A 24,037-nucleotide genomic window follows, 5' to 3' on the forward strand; every position below is an offset into this window, starting at 1 on the left:
CCCCGCGTGACGCCGCCTGACGTCACAAAGCTCTCTCCGCCGGCCGCCGCCGCGGAGCTGGGCTGGGGCGCGCGGCCGCGGGCAGCGATCCCGGGAGCCGGAGGGCGTGAGGCGTTCCGCCCGCAGCGTGCGCCCCGCAACCGGCTCTCAGAGCTGGGCAGGCAACGCATTGCGGGGCCCCACCGGGCGAAGAGGAGGGTTCGTTAATCTCGCCGCCACGCTGGCTAGGAATGCCCCCTAGGAGGCCCTGCCAGGAACCGAGGGGTGGCAGGGACACTCCTTGGGCCCAGGCCCTTCCCCCACTCTGCTGCTCTGGGTCCCACCCCGGGCCCCACCTCCTTCCTGATCCTGTCCCGGGGCCACTCCCTGAACCCGGCGCAGCCTGGGGCCCTTCCCCCATGCACCCTGGGGTCCCCTGCCTATTAGTCTGTGCCAGTGTACCCTGGCAGCGTCTCCTACGCACGACTCCTAGGTCCACTCGGTACTTGGGAAAGTCTGTGGGCGCGTGTTTGAAGCGAGTCAGTCCTGGCCGAGGAGACTCAGGGTGCCGAAGGACACCAGTGGAACTCTTGCAAGAGGCCTAGTGTCGCCCTGAACACAGGGGCGACCTGGCACTGGGTTACCCAGGTGTGTTCGACGCCTCCTGGGCTACTATAGGGCTCGGGCCAGTTTGAGGTCCTTTCAGAGCGTGGGGGTGGCCAGCACTAGCGTTAGGGAGGATTATAACAACCAGACCTAGAATCAGTCTCTTGGGTCTCCCAGGATTAGGCGTCTCAGCGTGCCTCGCCTAGCGTACATTACAAAAAGCCGCCTCCGGAGAGCAAGAGCCAGGCTTCCAGGCGCTCGCAGCCGAGCCTGCCTGCGGGGGTAGGCTGGCCATGAGTGGGAGGTGGCGCCTGGCCGACGCCTGACCGCCACCCCAGACCTCCCCCGGCTTCCGCAAGCACTTGCACTTTGGATCCGGATTCGGAACCCGTTACTGACTTTCCCTAAGGGTGGGCTGCGTTGCAGTGACCAACGGCGTCTGCGACCCGGGTCCCTAAGCCTGGTTTACATCGCCTTGACTGGTAGCACCAGGAGGGAAGCGAGGCCCTAACCACCGGTCTCCTGAGCCCTTGCCCATCTCAGTTTGGGAATGGAGTTCTGCCCCGCTGGGACCTACTTCGGGGCTGCTACCATTGATGCCGCAGAGGACAGTCGAGGCCACCTCTGGCGCCACTCTATCTAGCTTTAAAGCCGTGGCCCTAGTTCCAGAGCAGTTGAGAAAGCCTGGGCGGAGTCTGGTTGAGGAGCACCCCCGCGGTCCCGTCCTCCCCCCCCAGCGTCTGTTATCCTCACGCCTTTTCAGAGTTGGGTGCGGCAGAATTTGGAGCAAAACTGGTGGCTGCAGAAACCATTCCCAGCCCAGTCCCAGGTGGATGACTGGTGGGTGGCTGCCCACTCGCTCAGCCCAGATACCAACTGAGCATCTGTGCCTGAGTACTGGGGCTGCCTGCTAAGGACAAAACGTGTCAGGACCCCTCCCCCAGTTGAGTAGCTCCCAAGCTGGGGACACCCACTGGCTGTGAGCAACTGGGTCTGTGAGGGAAGGGGCAGTGGAAAAAGCAACTTGAGTAAGCACACGTGCCCTTGTGGAGGAACCCTCGGGAGACGGAGGGAAGGGGTGGATGGCATTAAGACCACTAACTGTCAAGCTCTGATGTGGGGTAAGGACAGAGGACACCTTGCAAACGTATTGTTTCCGGATGTCAGCAAGAGTAGTTCAGTCATGGTAAGGGACAGAATTGGCTTGGAGGGACACAGACACGAGGGACATAGGGAACCTGGGGTTCACCCCGTGGCAGGAAGCTCCTGGGCTGCTGGTGGTCAGAGCTGGGGAGTAGAGAGGAGGGGCCACGGCCGCCTGTGCTGCTTTCTCTGCCTGCCTGCCTGCCTGCCTGCCTGCCTGCCTGCCTGCCTGCCTGCCAGGTCTGTGAGTTCTGATGTGTGTTTGGAAGCCATTTTTAAAAACCTGTTCTCTGTTTGGTAGAATATGTAAGCAGTTAACAAGGGGATGGATTTGCAATTTAAACACAGGGCCATTCAGAGCCTCATCCCAGCCCCCAGTCACCTGGACCGGGAAGGAGGCCAGCAGCAAGCTGCTTCCCCTTTGGAGTCTAGACTTGGCTTCAAGATTCACGTATGTCTGGCCCCTACTTGCCACTAGCCGGGTGCCTGCCTCCATCTTGCGGATGACTTCTTTGCAGGTCCTGGCAGAGCACTGCCCTTCTGAGTCTCACTGACTCACTCCATACTCGAGTGGGGAGACTCACAGTGTTCCCAAACTATGACCATGAAGGGTGCTACCACAGCCACAGGCCTGTCCCAGGGTTGCCTGGCCAGATAACTGGTGATGCACAACACACACACACTCACTCACGCCAGCATACCTGGGCCTGCCTCCGCTTCCTTTTTCTGGATTTACCAGGCCCTGCCTGCTGGGCAGTCCCTTTAACAAGGCCTGGCTTGGTCGGAGCCGAGGCTTCTGAGATAGAATCAAGGGCCTGGTCTGGGTGGAGACACCGGAATAAGGGTAGTGATACACAGGCCCTAGAGCCTGGCTCACTAGGTCCTGTAGAGTGGGGCGCCAGGTGCTGTGTAGAGTATGCCAAGGCTCCCTGGGGGGAGGGGGAGCACTGTGGGCAGGCCACGCTTCCCTGGACGTCCTCCATGGCAAGGCCTCTCGGAGTCTTTGTAGCTGAAATTCCTGGACCTCCCACAGGTCACAGAGCTTTGGAAGCTGGACTGACTCCCTTCTGGCCACCCTGCTAGGGCTGCTCTGAAGAGATCCTGCCCCCTAAAAATCAGGATAATTGTGGCATTCTCCCATTAGGAAATGTCTCAAGATTAGGAAAAGAACTCACCAGAAAACCACTGGCTAAGGGTATGGACTTTGGGTTAAGATTGCAGTATCCTGTGTGACCTTGGAGGGGTGGGGGCGGGGAGGGGGTGGAAGCTGCCTGCCGGTACCGGCAGAGCAGTGTCTGGAAACAAGGCCGGGCCCCACGCTGCCACTCCAAGCAGAGATCAGAGGTCTCCCATTCAGGGGAAGCTGGGATTCATTTTCCTATGAAGCTCTGAGTTGGGGAGATTTTAACATTTAAACAGTGGGTGAGGTGTGGGAAAGGAAAGAAACCCAGGGAAAAGCTAAGACTGAACCGAGCATGGGTGTGGCCCTCGTAAGAGAGTCACACTGAAGTGTCTTTACAACAATCATACATATGAATTTGGTGGCTTCTGAAGTTGTGTCTCAGGGCTTGCTAAGGAGCCTTTTTTTTCCCTGTGAATAAGAATGAGAAGGTTCCTGGTGTACACTGGCTAGGATAACAGCAGATAAGGTAAACCCTAGGTCACAAGAGCTACTTTCAAAACTTTATGGTCTTTGTGAGATTCCCAGAAAGTCTTAGGTTTCTATCTGGCAAAGGAACCAGGCCATATGTGAAGGTCATATACACATGAGCCTTAATCATGGTTCATTAACATTTTAACACTCTGATTTATTGTGCCTTGTGAGAGGAAGGTAGAGGCAACAGGGCTTGGGAAAGCTTGAGAAAGCATGACTATTTTGATTTAAAAAGTTAGCCAGGCAGTGGTGGCATATGCCTTTAATTCCAGCGTGCAGGAAGCAGAGGCAGGCAGATCTCTGCAAGTTCAAGACAAGTCTGATCTACAGAGCGATTCCAGATCAGCCAGGGCTACACAGAGAAACTCTGTCGCTGAAGACATATATTACACACACACACACACACACACACACACACACACACACACACACACACACCTATGTATATGAGTGTAGACCCACATATGGAATCCAGAAGACAATGGAGGGGTCAGTTTTTGCTTTCTGCCTTGTTGAGTACATCAGGGTCTCTTGTTTCTGTTGATATACAGCAATACCTCAGAGTAGCTGGCCTGTGAGTTTGTGTAATTCTCCTGTCTCCACCTTCTACTTCATCTGTAGGAGTGCTGGGATTACAGATGTATACCACCTCATGTGGTTTAAAAGATGTTAAAAGAAATTGGAGGGCTGGAGAGATGGCTCAGATGTTAAGAGCACTGGCTGCTCTTCCAGAGGTCCTAAGTTCAATTCCCAGAAACTGCATGGTGGCTCCCAACCATCTATAATGAGATCTGGCGCCCTCTTCTGGTGTGCAGACAGACATGGAGGCAGGATGTTGCATTCATAATAAATCTTTAAAAAAAATATGGAGCTGGGTGTTGGTGGCTCACGCCTTTAATCCTAGCACTCGGGAGGCAGAGGCAGGTGGATCTCTGTGAGTTCAAGGCCAGCCTGGTCTACAAGAGCTAGTTCCAGGACAGCCTCCAAAGCCACAGAGAAACCCTCAAAAAACCAAGCAAACAAACCATAAAGAAATATCCACCTTATTTTTTAGCCAGGCAGTGGTGGCACACACCTGTAATCCCAGCACTTGGGAGGCAGGCAGAGTCATCGAATCTCCATGAGTTCAAGACCAGCCTGGTCTACAGAGCGAGTTCCAGGATGGGCTTCAAAGCCACAGAGAAACCCTGTCTCAAAAAAACGAAAAAGAAAGAAATTGGGCTTTGCCGGGCATTGGTGGCTCATGCCTTTAATCCCAGCACTCAGGAGGAAGAGGCAGGCGGATCTCTGTGAGTTCAAGTCCAGCCTGGTCTACAGAGGGAGTTCTAGGACAGCCTCCAAAACAATACAGAAAAACCCTATCTCAAAAAACAAAATAAACAAAAACAAACAAAAAAAACAAGAAGTTGGGTTTCAGCAATTGAACTTGGGTTGTTAAGGCTTGGTGGCTAGGACCTCCCACCAACCCCTCTTTTTCTTTTATTTTTAATGTTTCCTGTTAAAAGAATAAGATCTGAGTTGTACCTCTGGCCCCAGGTGAAGACATGGTGTTCTATGCTGCCCAAAAGATCATGAGATTACAGAGTTAACCCAACCTGGCCTGTCAATCAATGGAGGAAAATCTCTGTAATAAGAATGCAAACTGTACCAGCCAGAAACCCCTCCCTCATTGCAGTTGCTTAGAGATCTTTGCTGCTAAGCCTGTCTTTTTCTGAGTTCTAACTCTGGAAGTGTAACTTGTCTATCTCTTTTCCTTTTCTCCTTTCTTTTTTGAGACAGGGTTTCACTTGCTCTTTACACCAAGGCAGACATAAAACTCAGAGATCCACTGTCTCCTGAGTGCTATGATCAAAGTTGTGCACCACCACTCACACCCAGCCCCTGTTAATTAAAATTTAAAATCTGTGTGTGTGCATGTGTGTGTTCCAGTGTATGCCATGGCTCTTTCCTACCGTGTGGGCTCTGGGGACTGAAGTCGGGCCATCAGGGTTGTCAGCAAGCGTGGTTACAGCTGAGCCATCTCTCTGGCCTCCTCCCTCTCTTTTTTTGAAAGTCAGACAAACTCCTAAGCCTGCTTGCCCTAACCCATAGGTCATTCTCACTCTTCTCTGAAGCCCCCCCCATCCCCACACAGCTGCTCACAGCTGATTACCACTGGTTTAAGGGCTAGCAAGATGACTTTGCCAGTAAAGCCTGATGACCTGGACTCCATTCCCTAGGAACCCACATGATGGAGAAAGAGAACTGACTTCCTCAGATTGTCCTTTGACCTCCATGTATTTCCTGCACTCACACACACATACACACACACAATTATTTTATGAGATGACTTTCTTATCCCTTTCCTTGTGCCAGAAACTCCTGGGGTTTCCAGCTTTGTTTTTTTCTCAAACTCTAATATAATGATCTTTGAACTTCTTTCCAAGTTTTTTTTATTACTTTATTTTGTGTGTGTGTGTTGCCTACATGTATGTTTGTGCACCATGTATATGCCTTGTGCCCATGGAGGCCATAAGGGGGTGTCAGATCCTCTGGAGCTGGAGTTACAGATGATTGTGAGCTGCTGTAAGGCCACTCTGGAAGAGCAGCCAATACTTATTCACTGAGCCACCATCTCTCTAACCCTTCAAACTTGTTTTCAAATTCTTTTGTTTCAGAAGGGGACCCTGTTAACCAGAACTGACACAAGAGGAAACAGAAAGTCTGAATAGTTCTATGTCTGCTCCCAACATCCTGAAGAAAAAGCCCTGAATTTAGTCACATCCAGAGCTGGAACCTGCCATGCAGCCCCTGAAGGTGTGGCAGAAGGATTACAGGGGTGGATGGGAGGAGGTTTTAACTTTGGTGGTACTGGGCTGCCCAAGGCTCCTACAGGGTGGAGTCATGCCTGGGGCTAGGTGTCACTGTCCCTGCACAGACAAAGGGCGGAGCCCAAAGGACACTTTGCTTTGAACAGATAGAGCTGCAGAAGTCAGGCCGGCAGCCTCCCCTTCCCAGGGGTCAACAGAATCAGGGACACCTTTGTGGCTTTGGCTGAAGGCCCCTGTCCACTGGATGGTGGAAACAGTGACTGAAGAGAACAGTTACGCATGCTTACAGCATTCTTCCTTTTAATGCAGTTGAACCTACAGCCTCAGAAGAGAGTCAGGCCTGTCCAAAGCTGCCGCCTGAGGGGCAGCTGAAGACCCACTAGTCGTCCTCCTGCCCCTCCCCATACCACACAGGGGAGAGCAGCTCCTCACTGTGGGAGGTACTTTGTCATCCCTGCTGACAACACCACTTTCCTAGTATTTTGTGTTAAAAAATATATTTTGAGGCTGTGATGCTGGTGGGTGAAGCGAAAGGTTTCCAAGGAAAGTTGCAAATGAATGCTCTTTGTTCAAGGTCATCTCCAGTTTCAATTTCCTTAATTCCTCCTGAAGTTTCTTGGCCTTTGGGGAGAATACAAGAAGGCTTAAGTTAGACAGACAGGACAGGCAGCATTTTCAAAAGACAGAGTAGAATTTATACCACTTAACCCAGTCTCCACGATCCTCCTAGCAATGAGATTATCTGTCCTTAGGACAGCAAGTTACTACTGCGTAGACTACTAGGGCACCCTCACACACCTATAATTCTTTGTCAATAGCCTCTCTGCTAGGAGTGGGACTTGGTACCAAATCCATGCTGGGATTTGGTCTGAGTTTGCATTCTTGTGTTTTAGGCTTCTGTAGAGTGACTCTCATAACTGGTTGGTGTTTTCTCTCCTAATACTGTACCGCCAGGGACTTTCTTCTTACAAAACTTTGCTGTGTTAGGGTACAGACTCAGCTGTTATGCCAAAGGTCAGATAACAGTGACTGAAGACCTGGGGGTGTGGCATCTCTGGGAGGCCAGAGCCCAGTGCTGCAGACACCTTGCAACTGTTTGTTACTGGGCATCCAGGGCTTTCGCCTCAAAGCTGTTTTGCCCCTACTTTTTCTGTCTAGAATGGTAGCAACAGTTTTGCTTCTTTGTGCTGTGGTGGGGTGAGAATTAATCTGGGTCAAATGTGATGGGCTAATGTGGAAGGCTCATGGTGGCTTTGGGTTTACCTTTGTCCATCTGGACAGGACAGAGACGGAGTCACAGATAGGTTGTGGAGAAAACTGGGTCTTGACTCAATGGCAGATTAACCTGGAACTAAGTAGTGGTGGGGTCATGGACACCTAAGTACCACTATCACAAAACCTTTTTCCTTCCACCAGCTTCCTCTGAGGGCAGGAAGGGCCTCTACTCTGTGATTCTCTCACAAGCAGGGACATTGAGGCACAAGGTTGGAAAGTGGTTAGACTTGAGTCTGGGAAGAGTTTAGGGGCACAATTTGCTCTCTTTAGGAGCTCAGGGGCGTGGCCATTCAGATCTCTGTGGATTTGGCCCACTCTTCTCTTCCCAGACAACAGCAATGAGCCGTCTCTAAGCAGCAGCTCCATTTCAGCTGGAACAGGGCTTCGGCCTTGTCTTTGGGTCTTGAACAGAGACTACACAGACTTGTGGAATGGACCAGTTCTGTCCCAGAGGCCCTAAGCTAGCATATACATCCTATTATACCTAGTGCAGCTGAAGGCTAACAATACGGCCAGGATATTTTTCTGGAGACCGCTAATACATGTGTGGTAGGCAACCCACATTGTTACAGGGTATCTGCTCTGTGGTGATGTAGAATCCCCTTCCATTAGTGAGACATTATCAAACAGGGCAACAGATACTCACAGTTTCCAAGTCTTGGTTGGCCATCTTCATGTCTTGCAGTGGGTTGGTGCCCAGGAAGTTTCGAGCACGGATCTGCTGTGTGTGCCGCCTTATCTTCTCCTCCAGCTCTGCTAATGGCGAGGCACTGGGGCACAAGACACTCACTGCTTGGATGCTGGCCTTAGGCTAGTAGTCCTCATTCCAACCACAGAGAAAGCACCTTTTCCCCTGCAGCCCACAAACCACTGAGGCAGCAGGTGGTTCCCTGCCTCCCCCTAGAGATGCTGGGTCTGAGGCAACATCTTTACCTACAAGGTCACTATGCTTAAACACCCTCAAATAGGGGCTGGAGAGATGGCTTAGAGGTTAAGAGCATCGTCCATGGGACCTAGTTTTGGTTCCCAGTACCCCCATGGCAGCTAACAACCATCTGTAACTTCAGTTACAGAAGCTATGTGGGTATGCCTGTTTTTAGGAGCCTGTTTTATATATGTGGAGAACATCATCCCTTTTCATAGGTAAAAGTTTTACTGAACCTTTAGACAGAGAAGAACATCTCATTAATCTGAGATTTTTAAATATGTCTCTATCAGCCGGGCGGTGGTGGTGCACGCCTTTAATCCCAGCACTCGGGAGGCAGAGACAGGCGGATCTCTGTGAGTTCAAGGCCGGGCTGGACTGACAGCCTCCAAAACAATACAGAGAAACCCTGTCTCGAAAAACCAAAAAAAAAAAAATATGTCTCTATCTCCATTAAAATTGGGCTGAGACTCCAAGGTTGCTCTTTGAGGACTGTAAATACAGTGATTTAGAATGGCAGAAAGAGGTCAGGAACCTCTGGCTAAATGCCAGGAGCCCCCTCCCGTCCCCACACAGTTAGTACTCTGCCACCTGCGCTGGACCCTGCACAGCTTCTATACTGTCCCAGTTCAGGGCGGGGCTTGGTTCAGGGCGGGGCTGCTGGTGCCTGCAGCTGCACCCCTGCATTGTGAGTTGCCTGTGTCCAGATGGGCATTGGGCAGGATGATGGAACGCCATGGGTGGGGACTGGGTCTTTCCAGATCACCCACTACACTGGGTGCTCACAGCAGGTTAGGCAGTCTGTGGCACTTGACACATGCATTGGACAGCCTGTGACATTGAGCTGGAGAGCCGGAATGCAGAACTGTCACCAACCTCATTTCTGCACTCTTCTGTGCTGCCCTCTCTCTGCTGTGCTTCACTTTCCCGAATGGATTCACTGGCATTTCCCCATGGTCTATCAGGTCTGTGCCAAAGGGAATCTTTGATGCCATCTAGAAAAATGCAACAAGGTATTTCTTTTGTTTCTTTTTTCTTTTTCTTCCCCCCCTCCCCCGAGACAGGGTTTCTCTGTGGCTTTGGAGGCTGTCCTGGAACTAGCTCTTGTAGACCAGGCTGGTCTCGAACTCACAGAGATCCACCTGCCTCTGCCTCCTGAGTGCTGGGATTAAAGGCGTGCACCACCACCACCCGGAACAACAAGGTATTTCTAGCAATGCATGAAAAGGTTGCTCTTCCCTACAACCTCACTTGCCTGGCTCATGAGCTTGCCCTTGACCCTGCTGGGCCACCCAAGAGAACATTCTTTATAGGCACCTAAGTCCTATGGCTTGACATACAGTCACTCCCACCTTGTTCCTTGTTTCAGGCATCTCTCAAATGCCCAAAAGACCAGGCTGAAGTGGAGGCAATATATAGCAAGGGACCCTAGGTGTGCTCAAGGTAGCTACAGTTGACCTAGGACTCTCTGAGACTTTGTCACATGGAAGAAAACACATTACTGTAACAGGACCCAAGTCATTTATATGGTGTGAGTTGGTTTTAAATCACAAAGTTTCAAGCTAATACATAAGTGCTAATACAAACCAAGTATATAAAGCACAGGCCTTGAACTTGGCCAGCTGCAGGACAGAGTTTCTGGCCATGGATCTAGACATCATGAGTAGGACAGGTGACGAACCTACAAGTGACTCAGTTTCCCCCTGATAAACTGCATCCTGAGGGACACCAGGGAATGTCCAGATGTGCCCATTGGCACTGCCCACCCTCCTACCTCCTCCTAGCCCCCGCACTCCACAGCCCACAAGGCCAAATAGTGCTAGATCTTTCCACAGAGTACTCTGTGTGTTTCCAGGACATTCCACAGCCCTTCTGCCATGTCAGAACAACATTAGTTCCCATCTCAGACTTCACTAAATTCTAGGAAGTGAGAACAGAGCATGGGGAGAGAGGCCCAGCCCAGAGCAGAAACTTATGTGCCCTTTGTAATGTTAATGAACTACCTGAAGTCATGGAAACATAGCCCTACTCCTCACAGTAGCCCAGGCACACTCCTTATTTCTGGACCGCCTGACGTCACTTAGACTGATGGCCACCCATACCCCATTTGGCCTTCCTTACCCACTGTGATTCATGTAGACATAGCCTGTCTTCCTAGCAGCCCTGCCTTCTGCCCTACAGCCTGGGTCACCCTGTCACGTGACTGCTGTGGTCTTCCTCCAGGGCCTCTCTGCTCTATGTCACAGACACACCTTCTCCAGGCTAGTCTTCAAATTCTCCTCTAGTTATGACTTAAGATCTCCCGTCTCATCCCAGCTCCCCATGTCCAACCAGTCCTTCTGTGTCTTCGCCGCTCTGCTCAGTCTTAAGAGACAAGCTAAGGCTCAGTCCTAATCCTGGTTTCTTGAGAACCTGAGCTGTCCTTTCCCCTCGTAATGCTAGAGGTAAGGGAGTTTCAGCCTAGTAATTACAGAAACAGAAGTCGACACTAGAGACATTTCGATCTTACTCCCAGGCCTTTTGCTGTAGTGGCCAGCTTCCTGCAGAGCCATCAGATGGCATCTGAAGCAGTGTCTGCAGTTCCAGCAAGCAGATACACCCGGACAGAACATGCTGGTAAGGGCAACAAAGGTCACATGACCAGCGCTGCTCACTGCTGCCTCCATGGGATGAGGTGGAGAACTAACCCAGCCCCAGATTGAGGAGTTTACGTGTGTGCGTGTGTGTGTGTGTGTGTGTGTGTGTGTGTGTGTGTGTGTGTGAGTGTGTGTGTCCCACGCATCTATCCACAATGTGCAAGGTACGTGCAAGAGTGCCTGTTAGGGGAAGGCATGCTCTCAGATTCCAAGACTGACTAGATAGAGTGAGATTGGGAGGAAGGTGTGAGGCCTGGGGAGGGGTGAGGCTCCTGCCAGGGTTCCTGCTGTGTGCTATCTGCCTCCAAAGGTGGACTTTGAGCTTGGCCAGACGTGCCTCCCTATCAGACCTGTATCTTCCCACCTCAGCGGAAGATTTCCAGGGCTGCGGTATTATCTGTCAGCATGTGTAGTTCAAACCCAGAATTCCTGGTGCTCTGAAAGGCCTGGAACCCAGGAAGATACAGTTAGAGGACAGGAGCCACCACACCCTTCTTTTACAGACAACCCCACCCCGGAAATGCATAGGGCTGGGACACAGCAGAATTCCACATGCTTGCTGGCTGTGACAGCTGCTTTACCACAGGAGGTCAAAAGTCTTCCCAAGAAATTCCAACAGAAGGAAATGCATGATGCTAAATCCAGGTGGTTTCTTTTTTCCCCCTCATTAAAGTCAGATATTTCTTTTTCCGTTCTTTTTTAAGAATTAAAAGCATGCATTTGTGGGGGAAGCTCATCTATACATATTTTTCTATTACAGAAAAACACAGGCAAGAAAAATTCATCCAAATACCCAATTCTCTAATAACAAAAAGAATGCAAATGCTTGAAAACTGGGCAAATCTTTAGGCACAGAGAGTATTGGTGGCTGGGGGTTGTTCTCAACAGCTTTACAAGAAAGTGTCAGACATGCAATTGCTATGAAGGCTCAGAAAAACGGGCTCAAAGGTCACAGGCAAGGCTGTTGGCTTCAGAACAACATGGAGAAGAGAAATGTCATCCTTTTCTGAATAGGGCAGTAGATCTGGGGTCCCACCCAGTGTCCAACCTCAGAAGTCTTTTAGCAGTCAGTGCCTGCATGGGATAGGACCTGCACACTTAGGGGGTCGCAGGAAGCAAGCACAGGCAAGGCAGGTGGGCTCTGCAATGGCAGGCTCTCATCCCATGTGCTAACTACCCAGGCTTGGCACACAGTACTCCAGGCTGGAGTATCAGCTCTGCCCAGCAGCCTCCAGCCATGCACAGCACCCTGGCACCCTCTAGCGGTCTCCAGCCCAATAGCAGCAGCCTGTATAGGCTATGAGCTTCCCCTAAGCTGGCACAGGGACATGCCATCTACTGTGAGTTCCTAGTGTATGTTTGTCTGTTCAGATGACAAAATACAAAACTAAGCATATTTGTTCACATGTTTCCAATTAGATAGCTGTCATCTCTGATAAAAGAACTCTCCAAAGTGTCCAAAGAACACTAGTTGATTTTTTTTTTTTTTTTGAGACAAGGCCTCATGTGGGTCAGGGTGGCTTCCAACTCAATCGGTAGTTGATTCTTCTGTCTCCACCATCCAATATCATGCCCAGCTTCTGCGGTACTGGGGCTCCTATCCAGGGCTTTGTGTGTGCCAGGAAGGCACTCGTCAACTGAGCAACATCCTCAGTCTGTCTGCCCCATTATTGAGATGATTTCCCAGGAGGCTGCTGGGGACTGTGTTCACAGACTGTTCACAGTACAGGGCCTTAGCTGGACAGCTGGGGCAGCAATACAGAATGACTTTCTAGCCATTGGGATTTCCTATTGTGAACCCGCTTGCCACTTCCTCTCTCCATTTCTCTTTTAATCTTTGATTTCTTTGAGATATTTTTAAAGATTTATTTATTTTATGTGCACTGAATTCTTTGCCTATATGTATATATGTAGAAGAGATCACTGGATCCCTAGAAACTGGAGTGACAGACAGCTGTGAGCTGCCATGTGGGTACTGGGCACTGAACACAGGTCCCCTGTAAGAGTAGCAAGTGTTCTTAACCACTGAGCGTTCTTTCCAGCCCTCGTTGCTTTCTGTCTGTCTTTCCTTCTTTCTTTCCTTCCTTCCTTCTTTTTTTTTAGCCACCACCTGGATGATAGAAGTATTTTTAAATTCTGTACATCGAAAACAAGATGGATGCAAAAGTGAACACTTGGCATAGCACATGGTGTTAAATGAATAAGGAACACACAGCCCTGTCTTGACGTCTTACACAATGCAGAAGGCAGTGCCATGCTGGACCAGAACAGAGCAGCCTGTGGGATGAACAGTGACCAAGGCTGGCTTTCAGCAGGCTTTCCCTAAAAGTCTCTGTGGTCCTGACCACATCATTAGAACGATCCTGCTTCAGGCTCCAGGATGACTTTAAAAAACTACTCTTGAGAAAGGCCTCCTGGGTGAGAAGTGCATGTGACATGAGGTAATAGGTCCTGTTTGGGCTGGAGGAACCCAAATCTCTTGAACTTCCATCCCAGGATTGGCCACCCCTCTGACCAGAGATCAAGCAGTAGCACACAGGTGACAGAGCTGTGCCTATGCTGACCATGAGCATGACCTGGCTGGCCTCGAACTCACAGAGATCCACCTGAGTGCTGGGATAAAAGGCATGCTCCACTACTACCCAGCCTTTCTTTTTTCTTAAGGTAACAAAGCATTGTTTGAGTTGGATGAAAAATGGTAGCCTGGGGAGTGTTAGGTGGTAAAAGAACCCAGTGACAGAACTCTAGCCAGCCATCAGGTGCCAGCCCTACTGCAGATGAGCCTCACCAGACACCAGTGACAATGGGTCCTGCTAAGATATCAGTAGTGGTCTCTGCTTCAGACAAGGTGCACCAGAACTCAGTGACACAGGGACATGACACACTGCTAGCAAGGCCCTACTGAAGATTTGGTGATGAAGGGTCCTGGTAGGAATCAATAAGAATGAGTCTTATGGCCTGGATCAGCCATGGAGGGGAGGGGGCAATCCTGCGCCCCTGAAAGGGGGTCAAGACTGGCATCTTTCTTTTCTAATACTGTGAAGACACACCTTGGCCAAGGCAACTTATACAAGGAAGAGTTTGTCACAGTTTCAGTGGGCTAGTCCACAGCCATCATGGTGGGGAGCATGGGGGTGGGCAGGCAGGGAGCAGTGGCTGGGAGCTTACATGTTGAGACAACCACTGAGCAGGAAGAGAGCTAACTGGGAGTGGCGTGGGCTTTTGAAACTCCAAAGCCCAGCCCTGGTGACTCTGCCTCCAACAAGGCCACATATCCTAATTCTTCTCAAACAGTTCCACCGACTGTGGACCAAGCATTACAACACAGATGCCCGTGGAGACCATTCTCATCCAAACTATCACAGGGTACACTATGAACCCAGGGCAAGCTGCTCAGAGAAACATACAACATTGCTTTGTGGTATCCTTGTCTCCAGTACAAGTCTCTCACTAAACCCTAGGACGTGAAATCAGATGACAACTGACAAAAATCACTGTTCAGCACTATCCCAAGGCATCAGTCAACAGAGTCACCCAGACAGAGCACACCAGGGAACAATGCTAGGTGACAAGAGGACCCTACTACCAGAGAAATGTGTGAGGGGCAGTCTTCCTTTGGGTTTTCATACCACAGCACCAGGAATGCCTATTCTGAAGATTGCTCTGTGATCTGGGAAGACGTCAACATCAGAAGTAGGGATGTATGGAACTCTGCATTGACTTCAGAACTGTACTGTAAGTCCTAAAATTAATTTTGCTCGCTTGTTTGTTTTAAAGAAGATTTGAACTATGCATACTGACCTCACCTGCAGGCCAGCATAATTTGGTCAGAACAGCCTGTGCAAAACCCTGGAACCTTCTTCAGCTATTGACTTAACCAATGGCTTACTTAATACAAGGAACTTTTTTTTTTTTTGACACAGGGTTTCTCTGTGTAGCTCTGGCTGTCCTGGAACTCACTTTGTAGACCAGGCTGGCCTCTAACTCTACAGAGATCCAACTGCCTCTGCCTCCCAAGTGCTGGGATTGAAGAAGCACCCTGCCTGCCTGGAACCAAGTACAGAGGACAGACACCAGGCGCATTCTGGAGGAACAGCCAATGGTGTTGATTGTTCCCTGTGCCCTACCAGAGCAGCACCTGTAAGCGGACTGGAAGAAATTCAGAGGGGTGCTGCACAGACATTCTGTGAAACACAGACTGAGAGGGGGACTCTGGGCCAGGGACAGTGTGCAAGGCTACTCTGCTTTAGGTCCCAAGGAGACTGGCAGTGCAGAGTTTACAGGATGGCGCCCACATGTCTCAGCCTAGTGCTGTTTGATCGTTCCTCCTCAAGTCCGTCCTCTTTCCTCTCAGAACATCGAGTCCTTAAGATGGAACCAGTAGTCAGTGGGCAGAGGGCAGCCTCAAAGGCCAGGTCCTGCACATAGAGGCCTCAGCCACAATGCTTGCAGAGCGGGGCTATGTGCAGCACCACTGACTTAGAGGGATGGACCAGACACTGTGTGTGAACCCCACCATGCTCACACATGGGGCCAGAGCCACCTGACCTGCCACGTACCATGTTCTTATGTGGAGGCTGGAATTTATTGACCTCCCTCCTGCTCCTCATTAGCTGGGTCTGCTCTCTCCACTCCTGCAGAGCTCTCTTGTCTCTGGAGAAGAAGCATGGTCACATTGAAGTCACAAGCTATAGGTTACTTCAAGCAGAGCTTGCAAAATCTGCTGTCATTTCAGCTGCACAAGGCCTTCTCCCATCAACCTGTTCACAGAGTTAGTGGGAGGCTGGGAGTCCCTTCCCTTCCCTTCAGCTGGGCTTCTTCAAGTCACTTTGAGCAGAGACCCCCCTGGATACAGGGTGCACTTCCTGCTGCAGGTTGATGCCTTGTTGTGGCAGCCGGGTTCCCCAAGTCTCACTGGCCAAGGAGACTCACTGACTGCATCACAGGCTGCAGACCCTGCTCGGGGTCACCCCAGCTTCTCACAAGACATTGGTCTTTCTCTGTAAAGAATGTGCATCTTCCATCTCACTCAGGCCCAGGGCCAAGTGAGCATGTAGGTATAGAGTTCAAAACATCTAGAGTGGCAGGGATACAATGAGGCCTTGCCACATTGAAACCCCTTCTGCTGTCCCAAGTACACCAACTCTAGCCACCGGCTCCAGTGGCTAGGGCCCCAGATCCCGTTCTAGATCAGCCTCTTCTTGCCCTCCTCCTCAGACACACCTGTGCACTGACTCATGCTTACCCTGTCTGGGCCTGGGCCTGGGCCTTCTCATCTCTCTTTTCCCTCCTCAACTATCTCCTGTCTAGGTGCCAGGGTTCCCCTGGGTTCCAACATGGGGTACAGAGCTGTGTCCTTTCCTATATCTTCTCCCAGGTGTAGCTGTATCCTGCTACTTCCTAGATAGTCCAAGTCCCCAGCCCCCAGTGTTATAAATCTTCCACTTAGCTCCCGGATGAGGATTCCATCCACTCTGCCACCTCTCCATCACAAGGAGCAGAAGGGATCTGTTCACCCTGCAGGTGGCGGCTCCTAATTGGGAAAGTGGGAGCCCCATAGTGCTTCACCAGGGAAAACAACACAGAGGCAGGACGATGAAGATAAATCGCTGGTTCTTTGTATACAAGGCATGTTTTCAACAAAGGTGAGTGACCCACTATGGAATAAGACAACCAGCTACAGGGTATCTGGTATAATACTGACCATGGGCCACCATGGATGCTGCTTGGGAGCAGCTTGTCCCCATCAGGTCCCAGACAAACAGAGGCAAAATTCCTTATTGTGGCCTCAGGAGGTTTATTTATAGACAGACTTCAGAGGGGAGAAGTGGGAGGCTTCAGATATCTGAGCCTGATGTTGCCAGGATGCCAGATCCTGACAGGACGGGGAGGAACAGTGAGGAAAACTAAGTGGGAGACAGAGAAGATGAAGCCAAAGGCATTGTGTGGGATGTGACTAAGGCGCTCACAGAGGCAATGGACATAGATCTACCTTTGCTTTCACAACCCTGAAAATGTCCTCTGGGATCCCCCACTGGCCAAACCCAACCATGAAGCTTGGGGCCCTGTGGTACTGTGGATGTGGTCCATACTGGCTGGCATCAGGGGGCCCGTAACAGGACACAGCTGGATTGTCAGTGGAGCTGTAGGACAGAGGAGAATAGTTGTTGAGAATGGGATAAGTGACAAGGTGGCCACATGAAACCAAGGGTAGGAGTGTGTCATTGTACCACCAACATGAGAGAAGCTCACAGGTGACCAGTCACGTCTGACAACATTCCTTAGATATGATGGCAGGCCCTAGGGATGGGCAGGGAAGGAGAAAGGCACTTGAGTGGGTGGGTAGGTGGGGCTCACACAAAAAAGCTCAAGGCACTTGAAAATGCATACAGGGGACAGTAAACTGCCCAAAGGATGCCCATTACCTACCACGCTGTGCAAGTCCAAAGAGAAGTCTCTGGACTGCTGAGCAAGAGCCTGGGCATTTACGAAAACTACAAACTATGTGAAGCATGCGAGGGCTTCCAAATGAGGGAAGGAGCCTGGCCAGGAGAACAGAAGCCACCAGAGCTCTTCTGAGACTGGTGACATATCATGCCAGCACAGTTGGCCAATGGGCCCCCAGTCCTGACCTTATCCCATCCAGGCACGCACCTCCTCCGCTGCTCCAGTATTGTCTCCTTTCCTTGGAGTTCCCTCAGAGTCGACACATGACTGCTGTCCAGCCTTTTTGTATGAGCTGTGTTTTGGTATGTTGAAGGGAGGTTGGGCAAGATGCCTCTGAAGGAGGTAGACCTCTTTCTAAAAAAAATCACAAAATGATTAGAGCTGAAACTGTAACTTCATGATGGTCACTCATATCTGTGGGAGATACAATACTGAATATGTACAGATTTAAAAGAAGGGTTATAGAGCCGGGCAGTGGTAGCACACACCTTTAATCCCAGCGCTCGGGAGGCAGAGGCAGGCAGATCTCTGTGAGTTCGAGGCCAGCCTGGTCTACAAAGTGAGTTCCAGGACAGGCTCTAAAGTTACACAGAAAAACTCTGTCTTGAAAAACAAAAACAAACAAAAACCGGTTATAGTGTATGACCTTGACTCAAAAAACAAAAAACAAAACAAACAAACAAACAAACAAAAAAAAAAAACAGGAGCCGGGCATTGGTGGTGCACGCCTTTAATCCCAGCACTCGGGAGGCAGAGGCAGGCGGATCTTTGTGAGTTTGAGACCAGCCTGGTCTACAAGAGCTAGTTCCAGGACAGGCTCCAAAGCCACAGAGAAACCCTGTCTCGAAAAACCAAAACCAAACCAAAACAAAAACAAAAAAAAAATCCCAGAACCAAGACCCCAACTCATCTCCAATAAATAATGGAAAAGCTTTAAAGGAGGCCTGGTGGGTCCACTGGATACTGAAATCGTCACTGGCCCCAGCTACAGCAACCCAGGGACGGCATCAGTACTGATCCATGTCAGTTGAGGCTGTCCTCCAGATGTCCACCAGCTACTGAAGTCCATAGGAAAGGTCATCTTTAAACCAGTCCCAGGAGGTGGCACAGTGTCAGCAGGGAAACCAGAGGGTGTGGCCACACACTCTCAAGCCACATCAGTCTCCCAGGGTTGAGGCTGTTACCTTTGCCTGAGAGACACAAATTTATGAAGTACTTCTAGAGCCATGACTGCTGGAATAAATTATGATTATTATTCATCACAGTCAGTGTAAAAGAGGAAAGAGGCTTCTTAACAGCAGAGTAGATGCTACTGCTCTCCACCTGTGACTTGGCACTGAGATGAGCCCCAGGCCACCAAGACCACATGCAGGGTGCCAAACACTCCAAAACTTCTTGATTGCAACATGTATGAATCCTTCAAGGTTTAGATGAATACTGCAGCCCAGGAGCTGCAGGGATAGTTTAGTGGGCTAAGTGCTTGCCACACAAGTGTGACTACCTGAGCTTGGCTCCCAGGCACTCATGTATGGGGCGGGGCAGAGGCGGATGGATCCTAGGGGCTTGTTGATTGGATAGAAATAGCAAGCTCCAGGTTCAGTGAGAGACCCTGTTCCAAAGATCAAGGCAGAGAGTGAGACATTTGAAGTCATCCTCTGGCCTCCATATGTGCACACATGGGCAAGTACACACATACATACACATATACACATCCCACAAGCAACATTTACAATGTTTAAAACCACAGTGTAGTGTCCAAGAAGGTCCCTGCCTGTCATCTTCAGATTCCCAGCTCCTGTGGATGTCTTCCCAAATGCTCAGGTTTTTTTTTTTTTTTTCGAGACAGGGTTTCTCTGTGGCTTTGGAGGCTGTCCTGGAACTCGCTCTGTAGACCAGGCTGGCCTCGAACTCACAGAGATCCGCCTGCCTCTGCCTCCCGAGTGCTGGGATTAAAGGCGTGTGCCAAATGCTCAGTTTTAAACCACTGGCTACTGACAGCTCTAAGACTGTCACCCTCAGGAGCCCATTATTGTTCCCTGAGATATGACGGCACAGCTCATTCTCATTCTCCATACATGCGGTACCACATACCACACACATCAGCTGCTTGTGCACACGTTGTACACCACACTGGAGCTGACTTTCATCCACATGGCCTACTCGGCTGAGTGTGCCCTGTGACACTGGTCTGTTCTGGGCCTATACTCAGGACTGACTCAACATAGCCTAAATAATGGATTCAGAATAGACGAGCATTTTAGAAAGAGGACGCTGTGCTTCAGACAACTACGAAATAACTTCACAGCTTTGTGAGATCAGGCAAGCCTGCCTTACCTGCATGCGGGCCCTGGCTTCCGGGGCCTTTTCTCCTTGGCAGTTAGTGCTGCCCTGAGATTTGGAGGCAGCTCGACAGCCAAGAGCTTCTTCTCCAGAGCATCCACCTTCTCATTCTCTACAATCTCCTGCCTCAGCTTCCAGAAGCGCTTGATCTCCTCCTCACTGGGCCAGTTCTCAGAGGAGGCGCTGGGTCTGCGGAGCTCACTCAGGTCTAGCCTGTCCATAGGCGGGAAGAAGTCACCCTTCTCCTTCATCACGGCTGCCTCATGGCTTGGGGCATTCAGGCCGTTTTCACTGGATGTGCCTTTCTCAGGCTGCGCCAGCACAGGGCATGGAAGGTCACTGAGGTTCATCTTAGCCGCAGAGACTTCTGTAGAGTAAAATGACATTTTAGTGCTTGTGGGACCAATCTTCATTGTCAGCTTGTCTGGATTTGGAACCACATAGGAGACACACGTCTGTCACAATGGGGGCATTTCGGGAAAGGTTTAACTAGAGGGAAGACACACCCTGAATGTTGGGGGCACCATCCCATGGGCTGGGGATCCAGACTGAATAAGAAAAGAGAACGTGAGCTGAGCATCCGCCTTCATCTCTTTCTGCTTCCTGACCACAGACACACTGTGGCCAGCTGCTTCATGTACCTGTTGCCACAACTTCCCCAGGTGGACTGTATCTTCTCAAACCCAAAACAAGCCTTTATCCTTAAGCCACGGGTGTCAGGCAACATGAGAAGCTGCCTACAACAGTGACCTGTAAGTCAATACCACTTTGCAGATCAACTGGCAGTCAGGGCTGCAGCCTTGGTACTCTTTGCTGAGATGTGTGGAAGGAGGGAGGGAGTCCACTCAGGTAAGGACTAGCTGGACCCCACAGGTGCCACAGATCCACAGCAGCTCCTGGCAGGGATGGACACTGCTTGAAGAGCCGTGACCCCTGCACCTTCTCCACCTATGCTATCTTTTAGACCACGTACATGAGGCATTCTTGCCGCCCTTATGGACATTTCTGCTTCCTGCCTCCCTATGCCAAGTTGTCTTGAGTCTTTATTTCTAATTAAGAACTATCCCATGTGCCTGCTGTTCTTTGGCGATGCGTTGCTGACTTTTAGAGATTTTGGTTCCGTGTGAGCTACTGAGAAAAGACAAGTTCTGACTTAGTGTGGCTCCCACCCACTGAGGACATAGGCTGCAAGCTTGCCCTCAGATGGGCGGGCAGAGGCTCCACACCATGAGCCAGGAGGTGCAGGACTGGACAGGACTGGACCCCACCATCTAGCCCCTTCTGATCTTAAACACTAAACATCTTAGCCACTATATGGGTGATAACCCCTTCCTTAAATTTGAGTAAAATACAGAGCAGGGGTGACATCCAATCACAAACTTTACCACAGAGCCAGGGTGTCACACGAACTCCCATCATCTGTCACATCATGGTGGACCTGCACCCCTACAGCTGTCACAGGACACTTCTTGCACCATTTCCTGTCCCCAGATCCAGAGCTTTCCTGGAAGTGTGGTGTATCCAACCTCCTGTACATTCAGCCCCTCCAGTCTGGAGCAGGGTTAACTCCTCCCCATGCCATCCTCACTTCAGCAGCACAGATTACCTGCCAGAATGCTGCTTTCTCTCTGGGGTCCGCCATGTACATCCTCTAGTATTCTGTACCATGTGCCAGCAGGTGTTGCTCTAAATCCCTGCCCCCAACCCCTAGCATAGTGGTTGCTGCATCCAGACTCACTCCTGCCTCTCAGTAACCCATAATCCCATGCTCACACCTGCTCCTGCCAAGCATGAAGCACTTCCTACACTGCCTTTCCTCTCTTATCCTGTCCTTGTCAACCTGTCCTTCAGGGACTTCAGGTGCCATTGCAACCTCTCAAAGTCCTGCTACATGCTGCCTTTTCCTAAATTATATGCCTTTACATCGGCAGTCTACGGCACCGGAATTAGATGCCGCCTAAGGATGAGCCCTCAGCTAGGTCCCCATGCAGGTACAGGAACCATGAGACTCAGCACCAGCACTCTGTAAGCTGTCCTGCATACGTCTCCTAGGGCCTTGCAAAAGTGCAGTCCCTCACCTTCCCTGATTGCCCAATGCCACTTCAGGTTTCCCAGGACACCTCTAAAACCATCAATGGACCTTTGAACCTCTGTCTCAGAGCTGATTTTGGAGACACAAACTAAGGCCTTTTATGAATGATTGTTTTAAAACACTGCAAGCCAGCATTCATAATAGGTCAAGGCAAAGATTGATTCACCATTCCTTTCCCTTCCCCTCTTCTCTGACTGGACAATATGTTGACAAAATTGGACAGTTTAGTAAGTATCCTGCAAGTGGACAGCATTCTTAAGCTAGTTTCTGTTATCTAGGTAGGAACAGGATATGCTTCTTGGAGCCTTTTAAAAAGCTTTCTGGAGGAACACAAGGACCCCCAAGGCAATTCCTTGCTAGTGGCTATAGGCAATCACTGTTCCACTTGCTTTCTCCCAGGAACTTTTGCCACATCTACCCAGACAGGAATGGACTGTTCAGAGTGGACTTGAGCCAGGGCAAGGCATGGCATTTGGGCCAGTGTAAGGGCTGGCATTTGCCATGGGAGCCCCACAGAGGCTGGAGAAGTAGTTCTGTCTGGTTCTGATAATCTAGTCATAGAAAACTCTACAAACCCTGAGGTGACTCATCTCCAGGGAAGGCATTCTCCACCGAGCAGATGCGTAGGAAAGTCAGAATGGCTACCAAGCCTTTCTGCACGATCAGGTGAGGAGGGAATTCCAGAGGGCAGTGTCTCAGGTTCAGTGCCTTCAGTGTGGTGACGTGCCCTGCAGTAGAGGGGGAGCTTCTTAGTGGGGGACCCAGGAGGGAGAGGAGAGCAGAGGAGGTAGGTGACAGACATCTGATGTCTTCTTTTAAGAACTCTTCAGGTGGGTCCAACAAGATGACTCAGTGGGTTAAGGCACTGCCACCAAGCCTGATGACTTGAGTTACATCCCTGGGACCCATATAGTGGAAAGAGAACTGACTCTTACAAGTTGTCCTCTGACCTGCACCTCATGCCATGGTACAACTGCACACTCACAAAATAAATGCAATAAAAATTATGAACGAAACTCTTCAGGGGAGACAGATAATTAATGATAGATAATAAAAACAAACCAGTCAACAGCAACCTTCAGGTGAAATTCATAGCAGAAAGTGGCTACATTACCAAAATGTCCCTTTGTAACATAAAAGCTATGTGACATATAAAGGAAAGAACAGGTCCTATACCGAGGAGACAAATGTCACAGACATTGTCCTTAGGTGGCCCAGATGCCAGGATTAGTAAATAAAGTTTTCAGCAGCCATTATAAATACAGCCAAAAAATGAAAAATAAAGATGCATAACCAATTCAAGGAAAATAAAATAAAACACTTAGACAAATAGTAGTGCTAATGAAACAAAGTATCAAAAAGTACCAAGAGTTCTAGAATTGAACATGGCAATAATTGCAGTGAAAAGCTTAGCAGAGGAACTCAGCAGTGGATATAAGATGGAGCAAGGATGCAGCTAAGTTGGTAGAGTTCTTGCCTAGTATGTGCAAGACTCTGAGTTCCACGCCCAGCATTAACTGGGTATGGTGGCATGCGCCTAAGATTCTAGGTAGAGTCAGGGAGATCTTGAGTTCAAGGTTATCGTCAGTTACTTGGGGAGTTCAAGGCCAGCTTGGGCTACAAAAGACTCTGTGTCAAAAGAAAGAAGAGAAGGAGAAAGAGATGGGGAAACAGGTGATGGTGATTGACATTTATCATTCATTTGCTTTTACATTTGTTTCTGTGGAGACAGAGTCTCACTCCACTGTTGCCCAGGCTGGCCCAGAGTTCACTATTTAACCCAGGTTGTCCTCAAACACACAGCAATCCTCCTGTCTTATGTCCCAAGTACTGGGATTACAGGTTTGAGTTACCAAATCTGGTTGAATTGACAATTTGTAAGAATGTCTTAGGGATTACTTCCTACTCCAGTCTCCAGCCTAAGTGAAAACAAACCATCACCTTCCATATTTGCTCTTGTGTATGACGGACCAAATCATGGTCTTTATTTCCTCCCATGTGTGCCCTTTTGGGCTCCTTCCCCCACACTCCAACTTCTAAATGGGCTCCATGGTCAACTGATAATGCCAAGAAGACCAAGGCAAGCCAAAGATGGCTATCCACCTTCTTCAAAACACACAATGTTTTAGT

General features: G+C 50.0%; 1 protein-coding gene and 1 long non-coding RNA gene across 9 annotated transcripts in view; one reads left to right on the forward strand and one right to left on the reverse strand.

The window, feature by feature from the left end:
• Positions 1–31: 31 nt before the first annotated feature.
• On the forward strand, positions 32–6,770 carry LOC106020979. 5 transcript variants are annotated; one of them, XR_005879417.1, is made up of 6 exons: positions 32–198; positions 473–627; positions 1,349–1,528; positions 2,873–2,923; positions 6,040–6,178; positions 6,502–6,770. It is a non-coding gene; the product is annotated as an uncharacterized LOC106020979 (long non-coding RNA). The 5 variants fall into 5 exon arrangements; XR_005879418.1 differs by lacking the exon at positions 1,349–1,528; XR_005879414.1 differs by lacking the exons at positions 1,349–1,528; positions 2,873–2,923.
• Lrrc27 (leucine rich repeat containing 27) overlaps positions 6,476–24,037 on the reverse strand; it is a 26,149-nt gene continuing 8,587 nt past the window's right edge. For 3 of the 4 annotated variants that reach the window (XM_013111967.3, XM_040752201.1, XM_040752197.1), the window contains exons 5-11: positions 22,483–22,635; positions 19,810–20,182; positions 17,683–17,829; positions 15,588–15,681; positions 9,269–9,387; positions 8,114–8,237; positions 6,476–6,813 (exon numbers count right to left, since the gene is read on the reverse strand). In XM_013111967.3, coding sequence (XP_012967421.1) covers positions 6,667–6,813; positions 8,114–8,237; positions 9,269–9,387; positions 15,588–15,681; positions 17,683–17,829; positions 19,810–20,182; positions 22,483–22,635 — 1,157 coding nt within the window. In that variant the 3' untranslated portion in view covers positions 6,476–6,666. Of the gene's footprint in view, positions 6,814–8,113; positions 8,238–9,268; positions 9,388–15,587; positions 15,682–16,808; positions 17,172–17,682; positions 17,830–19,809; positions 20,183–22,482; positions 22,636–24,037 lie in introns of those variants that run through there. The other variant, XM_013111972.3, reaches the window with a different exon arrangement.

This window comes from Mesocricetus auratus, unplaced genomic scaffold (assembly GCF_017639785.1).
Source record: "Mesocricetus auratus isolate SY011 unplaced genomic scaffold, BCM_Maur_2.0 Super-Scaffold_4256, whole genome shotgun sequence".
NCBI classification, from domain to species: domain Eukaryota; kingdom Metazoa; phylum Chordata; class Mammalia; order Rodentia; family Cricetidae; genus Mesocricetus; species Mesocricetus auratus.